This window comes from Alexandromys fortis, unplaced genomic scaffold (genome assembly GCF_014885135.2).
Source record: "Alexandromys fortis isolate MF-2015 unplaced genomic scaffold, M_Fortis_MF-2015_v1.1 scaffold_159, whole genome shotgun sequence".
Classification (NCBI taxonomy): Eukaryota; Metazoa; Chordata; class Mammalia; order Rodentia; family Cricetidae; genus Alexandromys; species Alexandromys fortis.
The window spans coordinates 2,286,691-2,308,091 of record NW_026068031.1 but is presented as its reverse complement, the minus strand read 5'-3'; the positions used below and the strand labels follow the sequence as shown (position 1 = coordinate 2,308,091).

Sequence of the window (21,401 nt, the reverse complement as noted above, 5' to 3'; positions counted from 1 at the left end):
GATATATATATATATATATATATATATATCCAAAGGATGCTCAATCATGCCACAGGACATGTGCTCAACTATGTTCACAGCAGCTTTGTCATAGCCAGAACCTGGAAACAACCTAAAAGCCCCTCGATGGAAGAATGGATAAGAAAAATGTGGTACATTTACAACAGAAAATGGAGTACTACACAGCAGAAAAAATAACGACAGCTTGAATTTTGCAGAAAAATGGACGGTGCTATAAAACATTATTTTGAGTGAGGTAACCCAGACACAGAAAGACAATTATCACATATACTCACTCATAGGTGGTTTTTAAACATAAAGCAAAGAAAGACAGCCTAAAAACCACAATCCCAGAGAATTTAGACAACAATGCAGACACTAAGATCTAATCTACATGGGAAGTAGAAAGTATAAAAAGACAAGATCTCCTGAGTAAATTGGGAGCATGGGGACCTAGGGGGAGGATTGAAGAGGGGAGGGGAGAGGCATGGAGGGGAGCAGAGAAAAATGTAGAGCTCAATAAATATCAATAAAAAAAATAAGCTTCTGTGTGTATTTATTTGGGAGCTGGATAGTGGACCCCTAAAAGAGCCAAAGAGTAAAAACAACCGACCACACACACACACCACACCACTATCCTCTCTGATCAGAAATTGCTAAGTACCACCTGTCAGTCAGGATGTGCAGCAACCAGAACCATCATGTGATGCTGGTGGAATGCAAAATAATGTAGCCTATAGAATGTAGTGGGCGGTGGTGGCACACACCTTTAACCCCAGCACTCTGAAGACAGAGGCAGGAGGATCCCTCTGAGTTGGAGGCTGGCTTGGTCTATACAGAGCAAGTTCCAGAACAGCCAACAACATAGATTAAACCCTATCTTGGAAAAAAAAACACTATTTTTTTAAAAACATTTTTATAAAGAGGCTTGTCTTCCACTCGAGAACAGATGAGTATTGAAATGGCAAAAGCCCTCTGTGTGCGCTTCTCCGGAACTACTCACAAGAGTCATTTAAAGACTTTGCTGATCTTGCCTGCTTTGCCAGCATGCCCAGCATGCCCCAGAGCTTCTGTATATCCCGCCACGACCTATGAGTACTGGGATGGCAACCCTGTACCACATGTCCAGTTTATGGCTGTGCTGGGGATCAAACCCAGGGCCACGCGTAGGCTAAGCAAGCACCCTACCAACAGAGCCACGCCTTGTAAAGTTTATCTCAGTGGCACGATATTAAATGGCCTCTCCTGGGAGTTGACTGCTTCACCCACCACTGCTTTGGAGTCCTGTTGATTCTCCTGCCTGGTTTGCTAGGACTTCCACATACAGCTAAAAACCAGTACAATTTTTAAATATTGAAAAATTGGGCTGAGTAGCAGAGTGCTTGCTTAGTTTGAGTACCCAAACCACCACAAGGAAAAACAGAAAAAATTCTGAAATGAATCGAGGGTAGATGGGGGTAACACTAAGGACTTCATTATTAAGAGTCTCTCCCCTTTTGATGCCCTTTAACTTAGCTGCAGAATAAAGGACCAGCTTCCAGGAAACAGCATCATCAAAACTGGCCCCTTCCAGCTGGGTCCAGTCTCCTTCCCTGCGAGTCCTAAGTCATTGGGAGCTACCTTTTTATTCACTTAAAACCACAGAGGAACTATGAGCTAGGGAAGGTGGAGGGCTGCTCACCTGGAGGCAGGAAGAGCGTGGCGCGCACACGGCCCTCGCGCACGGGCACGCGCCGCACCCCGGGAGCCATGAAGTGACGCTCGTGCACCGCCCGCGCCAGCAGCCGCCCGCCGTCGGGCTCGTGGCCGTTCAGCACCTCCAGCTCCACCTCGAAGGGCGTCTGCACGTCGCGCTTGATCAGACGCCAGAGCGGCCGATCGGGCTCCATGGCCCAGAGCAGCCCCATGGGCTCGAGCCCCGCGAAGCTGCCGCCCAGCGCGGGCGCGCGCGCCAGGTCCAGCTCGCCGTGGGGGTCGGCGCGGTAGCGCGCGTGGGAGCGGAAGAGCGCGCCTTTCTCGTCGCGCAGGGCGGCGCGCAGCGTGACGGGCTGCTCGGGGGCCAGGCCGCGCACAGAGATGCTCAGCGGCTCGTCCCAGCAGCTGCGGCCCGCGGGCTCCAGGCTCAGCGTCGCGTTTGTCCGCTCAGGGGCCCAAGTGCTCCAGCCACCGGGACCAAACGGCAGGGGCCCTAACAGCTGCGCCCTGCTCTTGCAGCCCCATTGACACAACCTGCTTGTTCGCAGGACAGCGAGAAGCGAGGCCACCATTTTGCTTCTTCACTTCAGCCCTCAGTTCCTTGGGGTGAGTTAGAGATCCTCTAGCGGCCGGCTCCCTGCCTGCAGTGTAAGCGTCCACTGGGCTGAGCTGTGGGGCTCAGGGAGTTGGAGAGCTCAGAGCCAGCAAAGCAACAAAGTAGAGACAGACTTTGACTAAGCGTCTGTGCTTAAGACTTTGTTATATCCGGAACCCCCTCTCTAGTACTGTTTTTCAGGTGCTCTTTGCCCCATGAAGAGTGGGCTGGACTGCGGCTCGCTCTTCAAAGTCCTCTCACCCAATGACACCTCCAGTCGCCAAATTCCTAAGGTTGCAGACTCCAGAGTGTAAGATTACAATTGAGTTTCATCACATTGTGGAGTAACGGACACGTGTTACTAATCTTAGGACTGTTCTTTCAAAAATGTGCACCATAGTGCCTGCACGTGCTTAGCCTACATGTACATCCCATGTCCAACGGACTTCACGCCTCATGACCCTTTACCTGGATTCCAGACATGTGTAAAAATAGCCGAGTGACGTCATGGTTAGTCCTTTCTACACTGTGCTCATGTTGGCCCTCGAGGCAAACACTGCCTACTCATCGTGGACTTTCCACGCTCCCCAACTGTTTCATAAGCTATCATGGTCTTGAACCTTAATAACAAGGATAATTGCCCATCTTTGTTATTAGAGAAACCTGAACCTGTCTAAGACATACTTGTCCCTGCTCCCAAGAAGACGGTGTTAGTTTTTGTCCACTTGACCAAACTAGAAACACCTTGGAGCAGAGAACCTCAGTTGAGGAATTGTGTCCATCACATTGGCCTACATGACACTGATGATTGATGTGGGAGGGAGGGCCCAGGCCACTGGGGTCAATTCCTCCCTGGGCAAATTGTCCTGGGTTTTATAAGAAAGCTGGCTGGGGAGTGGACCATTAGCTCAGTGATTAAGAGCACCAGCTGTTCTTCCAAAGGGCCTGGGTTCGATTCCCACACCCATGTGGCAGCTCCAGAGGATCTGAGACATACACAAGCAGGCAAAACATCTATACACATAAAGCAAAATAAAATTTTAAAAAAGAAAGAAAGGAAGTTGGCTGAGTAATGAGCAGAAGGAAAGCAAGGCAGAGTTCCTCGGTGGTTCCTGCTGGGGGGGGAAGTCCTGACTTCCGGCAAGATGAACACCAAATAAACCCTTTCCTCCTCTAGTTGATTTTGCTCAGAGATTTATCACAGTTATAGAAAAGGAGCCCAGGACAACTGCTCAAGCACTTTTCCAGGCAATGTTTTTTTTTTATTAAAGATTTCTGTCTCTTCCCCACCGCCGCCTCCCCTTTCCCTCCCCCTCCCCCAATCAAGTCCCCCTCCCTCATCAGCCCAAAGAGCAATCAGGGTTCTCTGCCCTGTGGGAAGTCCAAGGACCACCCTCCTCCATCCAGGTCTAGTAAGGTGAGCATCCAAACTGCCTAGGCTCCCACAAAGCCAATACGTGCAGTAGGATCAAAAACCCATTGCCATTGTTCTTGAGTTCTTAGTAGTCCTCCTTGTCCACTATGTTCAGCGAGACCGTTTTTATCCCGGGCTTTTTTCAGACCCAGGCCAGCTGGCCTTGTTGAGTTACCGATAGAACATCCGCATTGTCTCAGTGTGTGGGTGCACCTCTCTCGGTCCTGAGTTCCTTGCTCGTGCTCTCTCTCCTTCTGCTCCTGATTTGGACCTTGAGATTTCAGTCCGGTGCTCCAATGTGGGTCTCTGTCTCTGTCTCCTTTCATCGCCTGATGAAGGTTAATATTCAGGAGGATGCCTATATGTTTTTCTTTGGGTTCTCCTTCTTATTTAGCTTCTCTAAGAACCCGAATTATAGGCTCAATGTCCTTTATTTATGGCTAGAAACCAAATATGAGTGAGTACATCCCATGTTCCTCTTTTTGGGTCTGGCTTACCTCACTCAGGATAGTGTTTTCTATTTCCATCCATTTGCCTGCAAACTTCAAGAAGTCCTTGTTTTTTACTGCTGAGTAGTACTCTAATATGTATATATTCCATACTTTCTTCATCCATTCTTCAATTGAAGGGCATCTAGGTTGTTTCCAGGTTCTGGCTATTACAAACAATGCTGCTATGAACATAGTAGAGCATATATTTTTGTTGTATGATAAGGCCTCTCTTGGGTATATTCCCAAGAGTGGTATTGCTGGGTCCATGGGTAGGTTGATCCCAAATTTTCTGAGAAACCGCCACACTGCTTTCCAGAGTGGTTGTACAAGTTTGCATTCCCACCAGCAATGGATAAGTGTACCCCTTTCTCCACAACCTCTCCAGCATAGGCTATCATTGGTGTTTTTGATTTTAGCCATTCTGACAGGTGTAAGATGGTATCTTAAAGTTGTCTTGATTTGCATTTCCCTGATCGCTAAGGAAGTTGAGCATGACCTTAGGTGTCTTTTGGCCATTTGAACTTCTTCTGTTGAGAGATCTCTGTTCAGCTCAGTGCCCCATTTTATAATTGGGTTGATTAGCCTTTTACAGTCTAGTTTCTTGAGTTCTTTATATATTTTGGAGATCAGACCTTTGTCAGTTGCGGGGTTGGTGAAGATTTTCTCCCAGTCAGTGGGTTGCCTTTCTGTCTTAGCGACAGTGTCCTTTGCTTTACAGAAGCTTCTCAGTCTCAGGAGGTCCCATTTATTCAATGCGGCCCTTACTGTCTGTGCTGCTGGGGTTATACGTAGGAAGTGGTTTCCTGTGCCCACTTGTTGTAGAGTACTTCCCACTTTCTCTTCTATCAGGTTCAATGTATTTTTTTTTTTTTTTTTACCTAGTTTCAAATGATCTCATACTGCGCTGAGGTCAGGAGTCACCGAACTCTAACCTGCCTGGCAATTTGGAAAATGCCAAGAGTTACTTCTCCAGGTGTTCTGTGGTGGTTGGTTCTCAGCAGGATGTAAGAGCCCCTGGAGTGGGGGGTCAGGGAGAGGGGCATAGGAAGCTTTAAAGACTTAAGAGGGTTTGTTTTTGGTGTTTTGGTTATTTTGCAATGAGTAAGTAGGAAATCCGTTCTTCAAAGCTCAGTTCACAAAGGAGATTTGATGAGTAGTTGACGATACCCCAACCAAGCCCACTGCTTCTGTGAATGGGTTCTGAAGATTTGTTGCCAGGAGACCACTATAAGCAGCTAAGCAGCTTTGGAACCTAAGGAACCAAGGAAGGTTTACGACACAGAACCTCGCTTCTATTTAAGTCTGTACTGTGGGACTCTATGCCACTTGAAAGGTAATTTCAAATCACTACAGCTTTAGCAGGATCTGATATAGCACAAATTCTAATTGTTCTTAACAGTAAAAACCCAGAGTCAGATATAGGGGTTAATATGTTGAAGAGCAGAGCAGAGAGGCCAGTCACTAGGGAGTTCTTATCTACCAATGCTCAGGCCAAAGGGGTGACCCTGTCTCTACAAATCCTCGGAATGCATTCCCAGACTGCAGACAGCTCGGACCTCCTGTCTCCTCCGCCTTATATTCCTCTCCTCCCCCTACTCCACCCCCAGCCATATCCCTTCCTATCTCCACCTCCCTAATGCTGAGATTAAAGGTGTGCGACTCCCAAGTACTGGGATTAAAGATGTGAGCCATCACTTTCTGGCTGTTTCTGTTTGAGACTGAATCAATCTTGTGTACCCCAGGATGGCCTTGAACTCACAGAGGTCTCTCTGCCTCCCAAGTGCTAGGTTTAAAGGTGTGCCACCACTGCCTGGCCTCTATGGCTAACTAGTGACTTAGCTCTGTATTCTGATCTTCAGGCAAGCTATATTTGTTAGATCACAAAACAAAATATCACTACGATCTTCATCAGTGTCAGCTGCATGGAGGGAGGGCAGACTGAGGTTCCTAAGAAAACTGAAGCTGTGTAAAAGACTCAACATGCAGACAGCAGCCAGACCTTCAGCCTTGGGTCTCATCTTGAAGTGGCTGGGGTTTGGACTCTAAGGTGAAGGCACTACAGCAGACTGGTTTTTGTTGTTGTTATTGCTTTAGGGTTCTAGGTTTTGTTTGTTTGTTTTGTGTTTTGCTTTGTTGTTGTTCTTTTGGTTTTTGGGGGGAGGGTTTTGTTGTTATTTGGGTTGGTTTTGTTTTGGTTTTACAGACAGGGTTTCTCTGTGTAGACCACGCTGACTTTAAACTCACAGAGATCTGCCTGCCTCTTCCTCCTGAATGCTGGGATTAAAGGCATGTGTGTGACACCACCGCCCAGCTGAGCAGACTGTCTTTATGGCATTATAAATGAAACGGACGGCTTTCATCTCTAAGGAGTAAAAGAGGTCATTTATTCTGGAGCCAAATATTAGTGACCATAGTCTTGGAAATTAGGTTTCTCCAAATACTGTGTTCCAATAAGGTAGCAATTTCGTGATGGTTTTGTAGGAAAAAAAGGTCATAAATCCAGACACTTTTCAATTATATTGGTGTAAACATAAGTGGGTCTGATGACACTCAGCCTTTAGATTGGTGAAAGCTAGTGGTCTGCTAAATTAATACATCACACAGGGTTTCACCCAGCAGTCACAGGACATGCATGAACTTAGAAAGGTGGGAAAGGACTGGCTGTTTAGGGAGCTGAAGGGAGCTCTCCACAATCTTTGAAGTTCTAGGCAATTTCTCCACCTTGTAGAAGGCTCAGTGGCCCCTGGGGCTTCTTTCCAGGAGCTTTTGTTCAAGCCCTGAGTGTATTCCCTGGAGGCAGCTGTGAATCTGGGTGAGAAATGTAAGTCAAGAGGTTCAGAAAGGAGGCGGGGAGGACACTTTGCAAATGTGGGTGCTCTTGTATTTGGGGCAGAGATGGTCAGAATTGAGACTTCATCTTGATGGATTTTTCCTGCCACATAAATGAAATGGCCTTCTTTGTCTCTTTGATCACTTTAGTTTGAAGTCTGCTTTATTGGATATCACACTAGCTTATTTTTTAGGTCCATCTGCTTGGAAAATCTTTTCCCAACCCATGACTCTAAGTTAAGGTCTGTCTCTGAAGTTGAGGTGTGTTTTTTGTATGCAGCAGGATAGATTCTGTATCCAACCTGTTAGCCTGTGTCTTTTTATGGGCAAATTAAGTCCATTGATATTAATGACTAGTGATTTCGGTTAAGTTGGGAGCGTAGCCCCCAGCTCCTGGCATCCATCCCAGCCTCCCTGGCCTGGGAGTTGCTTTGGTCCGGACTCCAAATCCCAGCATGCCTGGTCCTGACCCTCCCCAGGGAGAGGTCAGGACCACTCCCACAGAGTATTTAAGTGGGCTCCCAGAGGAGAAACACGTGGTTTTCCAGTCTACATGTGCTCCCCAGCTTTCTTGTCTCCCGGCTGTGCGCTCGGCCACCTGAGAGCATCATGCTTAATAAAACGATGGGCATTTTGATTCGGTTTGATGTGACCTAATTGGATTTCTTGTGCCAGCGGAGCTGTCCCTTTTTATTATTTTTTTACTTAACAATTTCTAGTTCCTGATACTTTTGTTTTTGTTGGTGGTGGTGGTATTGTGTGTGCATTTCCTTTCTTTGGGGTCAGTTGGTGTGGGGTTATCTATGTCTGTGTTTTTGTAGGTGTCGCTACTTCCTTGGTTTGGAGTTTTCCTCCTAGTACTTTCTGTAGGGCTGGATTTATGGACAAGTATTGTTTAAATCTGTTTTGTCTTGTTATCTCCACCTATGGTGATTGAAAGCTTTGCTGGATATAGTAGTCCGGGCTGGCATCCATAGTCTCTTAGTGTCTGCACAACACCTGTCCAGAACCTTTTTCTTTCATGTCTCCATTGAGAAGTCAGGTATAATTCTGATAGGTTTGCCTTTATATGTTACTTATTTTATGATTTTTGTTGTCAGCGGGTCCCAAGCAGCTGGCAGCGGGGAGGGCTGGTCCTGGAGACAGTGAGGTTCCCTGACCAGGAGAGCTGCGCAGACCCAGCCATGCGGGGGCAGGTGACAGTGAGTCCCCGGAAGGCACAGGTTCCCAGCAGCGAGTGGGTGGGGGGGCAAGCGGGTGGGAGACACGTGGACAGACACATTGTACAGGCTGATCTTCAGCTTCGGGCCTGAGCTCGCTCTCTTTTCCATCTTCCTCTCGGAGAGGCAGCTTCACTTCTGCCTCTCTCCATTTTTATGCCCCCCCTTTCTCTCTCTCTGTCCTCTTCTCCTTCTCCCCCCCTCCTCTAAGTAATAAATATTCAATTCTATTCTATACGATGTGTCTGCTCACAGGCATTGGGTAGGACCATCCTGAAGCTGTGAAGGGGAAGAGGGGCAAGGTCATAGCACAACTTGGCTTCTTATCAACTCTGTCCAATAAAGGGAAGAAAGAAAGGATGGAGACAGACAGATGACAGAGAGACGGACAGATACCCAAACACACACACACACACACACACACACACACACACACACACACACACACAGATGGCAGACATATACATACACAAAGATACAAAGACAGACAGTCAGGCAGATGACAGACAACAGACAAAGTGAGTATGAAGCCTGGAGCTTTAGAAATGGACTTATCATGTGTCTCCTTCCTTCTCAGTCAGCCATCATATCAGATAATAACTATTCTTTGAGAATGCATGACAATATGGTGTTCTTTGTGATTACACTGTTATAAAACTCCTTAGGACACAGGTTTAATGGCATTTCTGGGAACACCCTCAGTAACTACATGAATGGGAGGGAAACCTACCCTCATCCTGTTTTTAAAGTTGTAGCTCAGTGTGTTAAAGGTGCTGGTCTCCAAGGTTGATGACCTTGGGTCCCACATTACCCAACTTAACCTCTACAAGTAAAAACTTTGGCATATGTATCTCCCCCAATAAAACAAATTATATAACTGTAATAAAAATAAAATAAAATGCTCAGGGCCAAAATACTTCCTGACATAGAAGTAAGATCCACACTAATGTGTAAGACTATAAAGAACACTAATATCAGTCTTACCCACCCAACAGTTAATTTTCAACCAGCCAGAGCAGGCACTGTTTCAGAGGAATTATCTCCTTGTGACCAGCCTTTACCTTTGCCCTAATTTTTCTAGTCCAACTATTTAATATTAAATGCCCTTGTGGCCACATTGGCCTCATGGCTGTGAAGAAATGAAACAAACGAATGCTTTCAGGACAATAAAGTCCCAGAGGGACATACAAATAATCCTATATGACTTAAGTTGAAGGAAGTAGTCGATTCTGGCCTGTAAGCAAATGTTCTAGATAAAATGACCCTGACAAAAAGAAACCTCCCAGGGTCAAGTCTCATTCCTAGAAGACATTGCCTGGGGTCAGAAAGCACAGTGTGGAGCAAAGGGACAGCCAACAGCCTGCTGGCCCCTTGAGGCAATTCAGGAACAACAGGAGTTGGTAGAGCCAAAGAAAGGCTTGGCCCTGGGAGTGGCTGAATTGCTGCTGAATGTTGGGAAAGGAGCTTGGTCCAAGGCCAGGATGGCTAGTGCTACCTGATTTACAACAAGTCTGACAAAGGGAGGAATTGAGCTGAACCTGAAAGAGTAGGTCAAGTTATGTCAAGTACAGATCAAGTACCATTTCATGTAGAGGACATGGGAGGAAGGGGTGCTCAGAGAATAGCTGGGGATCCAGCCAGCTTATGCAGGATAAAGGCATTCCCTAACCATTGCTCCCTGAAGAGTGGGGTCTAGCCTGGAACTTCTGAACTCACTCTGTACCCAACCCGCATCTCCTAGTAGCTGGGACAATACCAGGTGTACACTGCTGTACCCTGCTGGAAGCCACTTGTTGGTTCCTGGCTACTCAGCCCCAAAATAACCACATAGAAACTGTATTAATTAAATCACTGCTTGGCCCATTAGCTCTAGCTTCTTACTGGGTAACTCTTACATATTAATTCAACCCATTTCTATTAATCTGTGCATTTCCACGGGGCAGTGGCTTACTGGCAAAGTTTCGGCACCTATCTCCAGCCGGTCTATGTGGCTTCTCTCCGACTCTGCCTCCTTTCTCTCAGCATTCAGTTTAGTTTTCCCCACCTAAGTTTTGCCCTATCAACAGGCCAAGGCAGTTCTTTATTCACCAACGGGATTCACAGCATACAGAGGGGAATCCCACCTCAGTACCCAGCTGCTTACAAGTGCTGTGGGACAATGGCCTGTACCCTGTAACTTGTATTTTAAATAAATGTTGATTGGCCAGTAGCCAGGCAGGAAGTATAGGCGGGACAACCAGGCAGAAATTAGAGGCAGAGCAATGAGAATACTGGGAAGAGGGAAGTTTCAGTCTGCAGGGTAAGCAACATGTGACTGCCTTGCTGAAAAAGGTATCAAGTCATGTGGCTAACACAGACAAGAATTATGGGCTAATATAAGTTATAAGAATTAAGAAACCTGAGCTACTAGGCCAACCAGTTTATGATTAATGTAGACCTCTGTGTGTTTATTTGAGACTAACCGGCTGTGGAACCTGGTGGGACAGAAACCTCAGTCAACCTCAGTCAACAAAGAAATGGAAACACTTGAATAAAAAAAAAAATGGAGGAGAGGCTGAAAAGATGGCTCAGCAGTTAGGAGCACTGGCTGCTCTTCCAGAGGTCCTGAGTTCAATTCCAAGCACCTACATGGTGGCTCACAACCATCTGTAGTGAGATCCAGCACCCTCTTCTGTCCTGCAGGCATATATGTGGACAGAACACTGTATATATAATAAAGACAAATATATAATAAAAACAAATAAATAAATCTTTTTTAAAAATGGAAATGGAGAGGGAGGGGGAGGGGAGTGGGGAGGGAAAAGGGAGGTGGGGAGGGGGTGGAAATTTTTTAAAAAAAGAAAAAAAAATGGAAATGGGTTGAAAAACCATGATCGCTCATAAGACTATGAGGGCCTGAGCTCTGTAGACAGTTTGTCTACAAGAGTCTAACTAAGAGCTATTTAGGATGTTGCACTGTTTTCTCTTTTTCTTCCTTATTCCACTATGGGCTTCCGGTTCCTCCTAGTGTGGATTATTCACTGTCCCTCTCTTGGGTGCCTGCAGGCCCTGCTTGTGAACCAGCTGTGTGGACAGGAGGATCTGAAACAAAACATGACCAAGCCCAGAAAGAAAAAGGCTTACTCCATTCGGTGCCTTGAGCCGCAGCCCCCTCGGCTGGGATGGGGCATGACCTTCCTCTACTGGAAACCGGAAGACCAGGTGGAGTGTACCTCCATCTCCAGAGTGCCACCTGCCTTACGCTTCAGCCCACAGCACTGCAAGCATATCAAGGACCAGTATGTGAAAAAGGCAGCTGCCGACCTTTCCTTCTCTGAGGACGTGGGGTGGCAGCGGGGACTGCCCAGCATGCCTTTCAATCAGTACAGTTTTGAGCACGTCTACAACACGGATGCAATCATTCCTCCTCTGCAGGCCAAGAAGACCCACACTGAGAAACCTGCCTACACCAGGGCTCTGCGTGCCTCAGAGCTCTTGGCAGGAGACATCCCCCATTTTGGGAAGACACAAAGTCCTGAGGGTTCTAAAAAGATACCGAAAAAACCAAAGCCCAAAGGCCTGGACCAGAAAGCATCTCCCCTACGCCCCCGCTATTCCCGCTTGAAGCCAGAGATGCTGGAACTGTCACCCTCTCCAGATGAGAGTCTGGAGGAAAGGGAAACCTGGCTTCCACCTGGGGAGAAGGAAGCCCGAGGCTGGGAAGCCATCGTGCTGGAGAAGCTGGACAAGCGCACAGCGCGATGGATCCAGAACAAGCGTCCTCCGAGGCCTGGGCAGTCGCCTAACAAATGGCAGAGCTTTTTGCGCCAGCAATACGACTGGAGCCATATTCGGGATGAGCTCACTTCAGAGAGTGACCTGGAGCTCCTCAAAAAGCTGGAGGCAGAAGAAACAGCGGAATTTGAGGGTGAAAGTGTGACCCCTCCCCCCAAGGAAGTAAAGAAGCCTGAGCTGCTGCTTCCTGTTTTCTACAGGTAGGCTGGCCTCAAGTGAGCCTAGTGAAGTGGTCCATGGTTCTACTTCAGGAACTCTCCATAGGCTCCTTATTTGATATCGTCGTGTCTTCCCTGGTGCCGGTGATCAAACCCACCCCTTGCACTTGCTGGGCAAGTACACTACCCCTGGCTACACCCCAGCCCACACTCTATACTTCAGAACATAATTTCCCGTCAACCTCTCCTTCACCACCACCACCTGCTTTCTGAGATCTCCTCCCAGTGAGGTTTCTAAGCCTCTACACTGCTGACATTCTGGGTTGGACACTATTCTATCCTAAGCGGCTGTCCTGTGCTGTGTAGGATGATAGCAGCCTCTCTGGTCTTCACCCACTAGGCACCAGGAAGACCCCTACTGTTACAAGGATGTCTCGGTTGTTACAGCTCTCAGTTACCACCAAGGATGTCTCAGACACTACCAGATATCTCTGCAGGACACACCCTGTTCAGTCACTGTCTTAAAGGGTCCTGTTCCTAGCCTCCAGGAACTGAGCTCTCAAGCTAATGATCCAACTCAGGAGGGCTCCAAGAAACGTATTTACGTTGACAGTGAGAAGGGCAGAGGGCTCATGACACTGAGTTGGTCTGCTTCACTTTGAGTAAGACTCCCTGACACCAAACACAAGCAGACTCAGGGCAGAGAAGCAAGCGATCTGAGAGGAGAGGTGGCCCATCTCTGATTGCTTCCTTTCGTTCCCAGCTAGTGGGAAGACAGGAGCTATTGAAATCTCCCAGACATCCAAATGGGAACTATTGGACAAAAATGAGTTGATTTTTTTTGTTATTGGTGATATTTCAGATAGTCTGTGGAGTGATGGGAATATAATAATTATAAAAAAAAAAAAAGGGCAGATGTGTCCACCTAGTGAACAGACAGAATTCCCACACAGATTCATCAAGGTAAAGAGAAGGCAGTTTCCCTTCCCCAAATCAATGCACCTTCTAAGGGAACCAGTGTTAGCAGACTGCAGATTGGCCATGGTGGTACATGTCTTTAATCCTAGCACTTGGGAGGCAGAAAAACAGGAAGATCACAACTTTGAGACCAGCCTGGGCTACATACTAAATTCTAGTCTAGCCTGAGCTATATAGCAGGGCCCTTTCACGATTTCCCCACTATACACATAAAAAAGAAAAGGAAAAAGAAAATAGAGTTGAGCAGGAAGCACAAATGTCCCTTTCACAGTGTCTGCCTTTGACTGCAGGGGGCATATGTAGTGTGAATTCTAATTGATCTTAATAATAAAAAGCCGGAGTCAGAATTAGGGGGTGAAAGGTCAGAGAAGTAAAGCAGCCAGCCACTAAAGTTCTTACCACTACAAAATCCTCAGACCAAAAAGCTGAGCTCCTGTCTCTAGGAATCCTCAGATTGAATGGGCAAGATCCTGTCTCCACCTCCCTAATGCTGGGATTAAAGGTCTGTGCCTCCCAAGTACTGGGATCAAAGGCATGAGATCCCAAGTTCTGAGGTTAAGGTATGTGCCACCACTGCCTGGCTTCTATGATTAATTAGTAGCTAGCTCCACCCTCTGACTTTCAGGCAAGCTTTATTTGTTAGAGCACAAATAAAATATCACAGGCATGACTTCACCAGTAGAGGGTAGCAGGGTGGTTGAAAATAGGCTCTTCCAGAGGCTTCCTATTCAGATGGCGCCACAGAGAGAAGACCAGTCATTAGGCATAATATCTAGATGTTTCTATGTCAAAGAGCTTCAGGGGGCTACGGGGAGTCATGGACCCCCATGGAAAGGTGCGCATCTCCCACTCTTTGCACTTTTCCTCTTTCTCGCCACTGCCAAGATTACCTGGTTACTCCTCCCCACAAGTACAGACAGTTGAAATACTGCCTGGCAACAACATGACGGCCGAGGGGATCAAAGAAGAGAGAAGCAACTTCCAGCCTCCACCTCAGAACCCCTTCCGGCAGGTGAACCCCAAAGCTGGAGAGTTTGCTTACTCTACAGACAACACCTTTGAGCAAGAGATTTACTTTGGTAAATACTCCAGGGTGGGGGTATGGGCCAAGGGAGCAAGGGCATCATGGGGCAGAATAGTAGCGAACGGGGGCAAGAGTCTCTGGGGGCCTCTCCCTGCTAGTACAGGATCTGTGGCAGGGGTATCTAGTGGGGAGTAGACATTTCTTTTGTCTGCCACCCTATTTCTCCATCTTACTAAGGAGTGGAGGACGGGTTTGTAACGTGAGTCAGTTGACTTTAGGAACACCCTGTTCTTCTGTCTACCCTTTCCCCACTTTTAGATACCTGCCCTTCTTCCCCAATTGGCCTGCTGTGTTTTAAAAAACAAACAAAGCAAACAAACAGGGTTTGGAAACAGGCATATTTGTTTAAATATTGGCTTGATTCCTTCCTAGTAACTTTCAGCAAACTACATAGTCACAATACCCACCACCACCCCGTATAGCCTAAATATGACACTTACTTGTAAGGCAATGCTAACAAGAATGTACCTTTGGTGCAGCAGACAAAGCATCCGCAGAACTGCACAGTGCTTAGCACATGGAGGGTTTCCATGACTGCCCCATTACCTCCTTCCTTCCACCCTGCTAACCTTCCAATGCCCAGCCTTGTAGAACATGTTCCAAGCTGTTCCTTCTTTCCCAGTTCCATCTTGCCCCTACACTGCCATGGTCTGAGTCTTAAAGAACTTAACAGAACTATCATAAGGGTTTCATAGCTGGTGGGGTTAATTAAGTGCCCCTTGTTTAGTGTCTAGCACCGCTTAGAAATTAGTTTCTGCTTTACCAGCGGAAAACACTATCTTTGGCTCTCCTAGATCTTCATAAGGCTTCCCTACGAGGCTACTAGCTGTGACATTTCTGGGCAACAACCACCCTTTAACAATGTCCCAAGGGCTTAGATTAGGGGGAAAGGAGGGGCTGGTCACTCATTGTATCTATCTTCATAGACGGAGTGAAGATTGTTCACCAGATTGGTGGGAGGAATGACCAAATTGTCTTGGAAAACCTCAATCGGTATGACAAGCACCTAACTAAGATCTTCCCGGAAACCCCTGAAAAGTGGAGCTTCCAGCCTGTCCCTGAAATACGTAAGGAGCATGATCAGGATGCTAGTGATGGGGGAGTATGAAAGCGAAGCTGTTTCTTTAAAGTCATGGACACCAACAACGACCAGGGCACTCCCTTCCTAACAACTAAAAATGATCTCGGAACATTGTAAACTACTGAATGCAAGATGGTAGAACTTGGGTCCCGATGAAATCTGGTATTAGGTGTAAACACATGGCTTAGGGTAAGTACCAGCAAGACAGGTGCATCTCATGTATTCTCAGTGCTTCCACAGGATGCTATCACACCCCTCACCCACCTCCGTGTCCCTGGCTCCAGCCCCTCCACCCCATACGCAACTCATCCTTGCCTCAGGCCTGAGGGTCTTTGATTTTTTCCCATTTTTCTTGGTATGTCTCTGTGTGTAGTGATGTGTGTACATGTATGTGTCAGTACCCAAGAGTAGGCATGTGTAGAGGCCGGAAGCTAATGCTGGAAGTCCTCCTGTCTATGTGTTACTTTCATTGGTTAATAAAGGAACTGCTTTGGGCCTATAGCAGAGCTGTAGGGGAACAGAGCTAGGCAGGGGAAACTAAACAAAATGCTGGGAGAAGAAAAGGCAGGGAGAGACACCATAGAGCACCCGGAATCAGACACTGGGAATTTTACCCTGTAAGCCACTGCCACGTGGTAATACACAGATTAATAGAGATGGGTTAAATTAATTTATAGTTAGCCAATAAGATAGCCAATAAGAAGCTAGAGCTAATGGGCCAAGCAGTGATTTAATTAATACAGTTTCTGTGTGATTATTTTGGTTCTGGGTGGCCAGGACAAAAAAGCGGCCTCCTCCTTCCAACAGTCTTCCTCAATTCCTCTCCATTTTATCCACTGAGCCAGGGGCTCTCAGTTGACCCCAGGCATCACTGATAGTTTGTCAGGCTAGCATGGTTGTTTTTAGAAGAGCTCCTGTCTCAGCTTTTCAAGTGCTGGGATTCCAGTCAGGCTGCCACACCTGCCTTTCAGTTGGGTGCTGGAGATTCAAACCCCGGGCCTCACATTAGCATAGCAAGTGCTTTGCCCCCTGAGCCATTCCCACAGCTCTTTTTTTTTTTAATGTATAACATTTTTCATTTTCTAAGACAAATATGACCAAGAAACAAACTTCTAAAACAAAATGCACCCATCTTCTAAGAGACTGTCTGATTCCTATGATTCTTTGTCCCTTCACTGTTCAGGTGGGCTCTCTGGAGCTGAGCATGTAGCTAGTTGTATTAGTCACCGTTCTGTTACCGGCAGACGCCATGGCCAAGGCTGCTCTTACGAAAGGGTTTAATTGGGAGCTTGCTTACACTTTCAGAGGCTTTCTTAGTCCACTACCATCATGGCTGGGAGTATGCACATGCACGGTGCTAGCAGTAGCTGAGGGCTACATCCTGGTCCACAGGCTGAAAAGGAGTGGGTTGGTTTGGGCATTTTTTTTTGTTTTGTTTTGTTTTTGGAGACAGGGTTTCTCTGTAGCTTTTGTGCCCGTCCCGGAACTAGCTCTTGTAGACCAGGCTGGCCTCGAACTCCCAGAGATCCGCCTGCCTCTGCCTCCCGAGTGCTGGGATGGTTTGGGTTTTTGAAACCTCAAAGCCCACCCCCAGTAGCAGACTTCCAACAAAGCCATACCTACGCTAACAAGGGCATGCCTCCTGATCCTTCTAATCCTTTCAAACAGTATCACTCCCTGGTGACTAAGCATTCAAATATATGTGCCTATGAGAGACATTCTTTTTATTTTTATTTTTTTTTAAATTATATGCATTGGTGTTTTGCCTGCATGTATGTGTGAGGGTGTCAGATCCCCTGGAACTGGAGTTACAGAGAGTTGTGAACTGTGGGGGCTCTGAGGAGTTGAACCTGGGTCCCCTGGAAGAACAGTCAGTGCTCTTAACCAATGAACCATCTCTGCAGTCGCTAGGTGACATTCTTATTCAAAGCCCCAGACTATGTACAGCACCTGCAAGCATGTCCAAGTCCCAGATTACATAGTTACATCGTGCCTCTTCACTGCACAGCTTACAAGCTCAGGAAAGGAGCCCAGCGTTGGATAGCTCTGCCCACCCAGGTCAAGGGCCTTCTGCTGCAGGTGGGTGAGAAGGACACGCCTGTCAAAACTAGGAGAGTGAAGAAGCAGGCCCAGCCCGTGAAGGAGGATGTGACTTGGGAGCTGGCAGCACTGCGGAGGATGCTGCAGGAGTGGAAGACTGCCTGGGCACTCAGTAAGTGAAGGAAGGGCCTGAAATAGTGGCTCTCTGTATGTGTTCCCAGTCTTGAAAACTCCAGCTGTCTGGCAGAACGTAAAAGGCTGGTTGCCTCATTTAGGGGTGTGGCTAAGAGCCTTTCAATCAGCAGTGTGGGTGAACATTATTACATCTATGCTAGATTCTTTGTTTGTTTGTTTGTTTGTTTTTTTGAGACAGGGTTTCTCTGTAGCTTTAGAGCCTGTCCTGGAACTAGCTCTTGTAAATCAGACTGGCCTCAAACTCACAAAGTTCCTGCCTCTGCCTCCCAAGTGCTGGGATTAAAGGTGTGTGCCACCACCCAGCTATGCTGGATTCTTTATGCATAGGCAGGTATATGTGGGAACTTCAGCAATGCATGGGAACTCGCTGTGCTGAAGGCTTTCTGACAGCAGGCTTTTGCAGGAAGCAGTTCTCTGAGTGCTAGCACTGTCTGTGGGATTTTCCTCTAACGCAGAGCCACAGGCAGCCTGGAACAGAGCATTTTACACGCTCTTTACCTTCTGAATGGAAGGCTACTTTAGATCACTCGGCAGTGAAACAAAACAAAAACAAACAAACAAAAGCTGAGGTGGAAAGGGAGGGGAAGGATGAGGAACAGCTGGTTGCCGACGAATGTGGTGGAGTTGTACTACACTTGTGAACGCGGACCAGCCCACATGGCTGTTCCGTTTTTCTTCTCTTTGGCTCTTGGGGGCCCCTACCATAACCACACTGAGAAAACTACACAGGCAGAGAGCGTGTCTTACGCATATCTGAAACATGCTGGATAAATGACTCATGACAGGAAAGACAAAGGATATTGCCCCAGCGTAAGATATGCACCTATCAAAAGAAACTGCAGATAACTATAGAATTCAGTTGTAAAAATGAGGTTATCATGAATCTACTTTCCCTCAGAGAACTTTAGATAGAAGGTTTAATGCCTCTACCAACTGAGAACCTCTTCCTTCGCTGTTTTGTTTGTTTTTGTGATGGGAGACCTACTATGTCCCCTAGACTGGTCTTGAACTCATGTATTCATGTGGTCAGTTTTTCTTTGGGACCACCAGCCCCCAAGAAATGACATGAAGACTTATTACTATTTATGAAAGTTTGGCCTTTAGCTTGTTCCCATCTAGTTCTTATAACTTAATCTGCTTTTATTAATCTACAGTCTACCACAAGGCTCTTTATCTCTTCTCTATTCTGTATGCTCGATTCGTGTCTCACTGGTGAAATCCCCTCTCTTCTTCCTTGAGTTCCTTTCTTGGCCCAGAAGTCCTGCCTATTCTCTTCTGCCTATCCACTGGCCATTCAGCTCTTTATTAAACCAATCAGAAGGCACCTTGGCAGAGACACATCTTTACAGTCTGCAAAAAGGTTCTCCCACAACAATTCATGATCTTCCTGTTTTAGCCTGAGTGACCGTGTGCCACCAAAACCAGCCAACCACTACATTTTATTCCCCATTTATTTTCCATGGAAAGTTATTTAAGTAATGAGCAATGGCATATAAGATGAGATTGGGGGAAACTACCTGAGAAGTGTATGAATCACCACAGGAACCATTTGCCAAAGGAGCCTTTCTCTGAATTCTTTATTCTGACCTAAAGTGTTGTATTGTCTTAGGGAAAGGGACTTCTTGTCTGCCCATTTATTGCACAATATCTAACCCTAACTAGATGATTCTCTTTACATTCTTCTTCCTATGACTTAGTTATTGAATGGCATCATGAGACAGTGGAAAACCTACTGCGGGGCATAGTAAACATGTATGATGACTTGAGGATCCAGGCCATCGTCACATGTGCTACTGCTGCTTTGGAAAGGCCCCGGATTGTTCCTGACGAGCAGAACTCAGGTGAGAGCTAGGACTCAGAGGCTTGGAAACATCTGAACTGAGAGAGACCTTAGAGATTACTTGAGTTCATTTTCCAATGTAGAAATCAAGGCCTAGAGTCTGCCCGGACAGCCACGTTCAGCCCTGGATTCCAGTTCAGTGCCGGAGTGTTAAGCTCAGGACCTCTTGCACACTGAGCATGTCCTCTACCCCAGGGCTTTTTGTATTACACTCATTGCATTTGTTTATTCAATGGCTTGCACTGAGGACCACATTTTCCTACCTTGAAATCTCATAATAGTAAAAATCCTAATGGCTTGGGGGCTGGTGAGATCGTTCAGTGATTATGGCCACTAGCTGTTCTTACAGAGGACCCAGGGTCTGTTCCCACCCACATGGCAAGTCATAACCATCTGTACTCCTGTCCCAGAGGATCTGATGTCCTCTTCTGGCCTCTATTGGCATCAGGCACACACATGCTACATATCCATTCAGACAAAATATTCATACAGAGAAAATAAAAATCTTAAGCTATGAGGGCTGAAGGTGTAACTCGGTGGTGGAGTGTTGGCCTGGAATGCACAAAGTCCTAGGTTTGAGGCTCAGCAAAGAAAGGTAGGAAGGGAAAGGGGTGAAAAAAATTACATAAGTGAATTTGATAGCTTTTATATCTTAAAAATGATTTGGGAATTCCCCCAGTTTTACAGATGGTTTGTAATCTTTTAGGGAAAATAATGCCAACAGCCTTTCTCTTTACTAGCAGTAGCAGGTGCTCTCGAGTCACCTATAACCTCCTAGTGATGACATGTTAGATTGGAACCCCTGCCCACTCCTCTGCACTGCATAGGCCTTCTCAGAATCATTTACTTGAAACCTGTACCAACTCGCTCCTTCCCTGAGCTGGAGATATCCCAGGCTCACTCCATACTCAGAGTTGGGTAGTAACTGCCTGCTTACGCTTCTGGTGTTCCTGCAGTTAAGGTCGGGGACTGGCCTTACCTCTTGCGGCTTGTCGGGTTTTTAAAGGGTCATCCACTTATTTTCTATTTATTGCCGTCAGACATGGGCATTCCCCTAGGTGTTGCTATCTGGTGGCGCTGGGTCACAAACCTCATGTATACTGAGCTAGCACTCTGCCAGCTGAGCTCCAGTCTAGGTTCCTCCAGGTTCTCCATGTTTGCTGCTCCCTCTGCTGGCACACTTTGTCCTCACCTGATCGACCCTCCAACTGACAGCAGGCACTTCCTGAGAAGCCTGCCCTCAGCACTTAGGCTCACTCTGTGCCCTGCTAGATGCTTCTACACATACTTTTTTGTTATTTCCATTTTTTCTTATTTCTTTGAGCAACCGATACTATAATCTCATATCAAATCTGCAGTCTGCGGCACCTGACAGATACGTTCTGAGAGACGTGTCATACATCCCGCCATTGTACAGACATGAGAAATATTTAAATGAAGACAGCGCCAGTGTCACGAGAAGACACCTCTTATGGGACCACTGTGGTGTATATGATCCATCACTGACTGGAACACTATTATATGGCACTTGACTGTGACTCCCTTCACAGGTCCTACACATCTAGATTTAGATCTTATTACTTACCCAAGTAAAGTAGCGTGTTTTGTTTTTTTTTTTTTAGTACTCAGTATGTTTTTTCCCAAGGTAGGGTTTCTCTTTATGACAGTCCTAACTGTCCTGGAACTCACTTTGTAGATCAGGCTGGCCTCAAACTCAAAGATCCACCTGCCTTTGCCTCTCGGGTGCTGTGATTAAAGGCGTGCACCACCGGCGCCAGGCTCAGTAGACTTTTATTTGCTCACCTGAAATGCAAAAATTTCCAATCTATATCCCTTCATTGACTATCCCTTATTTGAAATGCTTACGATCAGAAAAAAACTGGATTATTTCCAGATTTTGGAGTATTTGAATATACATGAATTATCTTGAACATGAGATGAGTCTAAACATGAAAGTTATTTGCATTTCATATGTACTTTATATATGTAGCCTAAAGGTAATTTCAT

At 46.6% G+C, this 21,401-nt stretch overlaps 2 protein-coding genes across 12 annotated transcripts in view; one reads left to right on the top strand and one right to left on the bottom strand.

Annotated features, from left to right (window-relative positions):
* LOC126515168 (acyl-coenzyme A thioesterase 1) overlaps positions 1–2,542 on the bottom strand; it is a 151,052-nt gene extending 148,510 nt beyond the window's left edge. Inside the window, exon 1 of one of the 8 annotated variants that reach the window (XM_050164608.1) lies at positions 1,682–2,542. In XM_050164608.1, coding sequence (XP_050020565.1) covers positions 1,682–2,267 — 586 coding nt within the window. In that variant the 5' untranslated portion in view covers positions 2,268–2,542. The remainder of the gene's footprint in view (positions 1–1,681) is intronic. The other 7 variants (XM_050164603.1, XM_050164605.1, XM_050164602.1 and 4 more) reach the window with 7 other exon arrangements.
* The window catches only part of Heatr4 (HEAT repeat containing 4), a 39,421-nt gene continuing 20,180 nt past the window's right edge, over positions 2,161–21,401 (top strand). For all 4 annotated transcript variants that reach the window (XM_050164596.1, XM_050164595.1, XM_050164598.1 and 1 more), the window contains exons 1-6: positions 2,161–2,301; positions 11,290–12,218; positions 14,040–14,233; positions 15,165–15,305; positions 17,328–17,531; positions 19,252–19,395. In XM_050164596.1, coding sequence (XP_050020553.1) covers positions 11,338–12,218; positions 14,040–14,233; positions 15,165–15,305; positions 17,328–17,531; positions 19,252–19,395 — 1,564 coding nt within the window. In that variant the 5' untranslated portion in view covers positions 2,161–2,301; positions 11,290–11,337. The remainder of the gene's footprint in view (positions 2,302–11,289; positions 12,219–14,039; positions 14,234–15,164; positions 15,306–17,327; positions 17,532–19,251; positions 19,396–21,401) is intronic.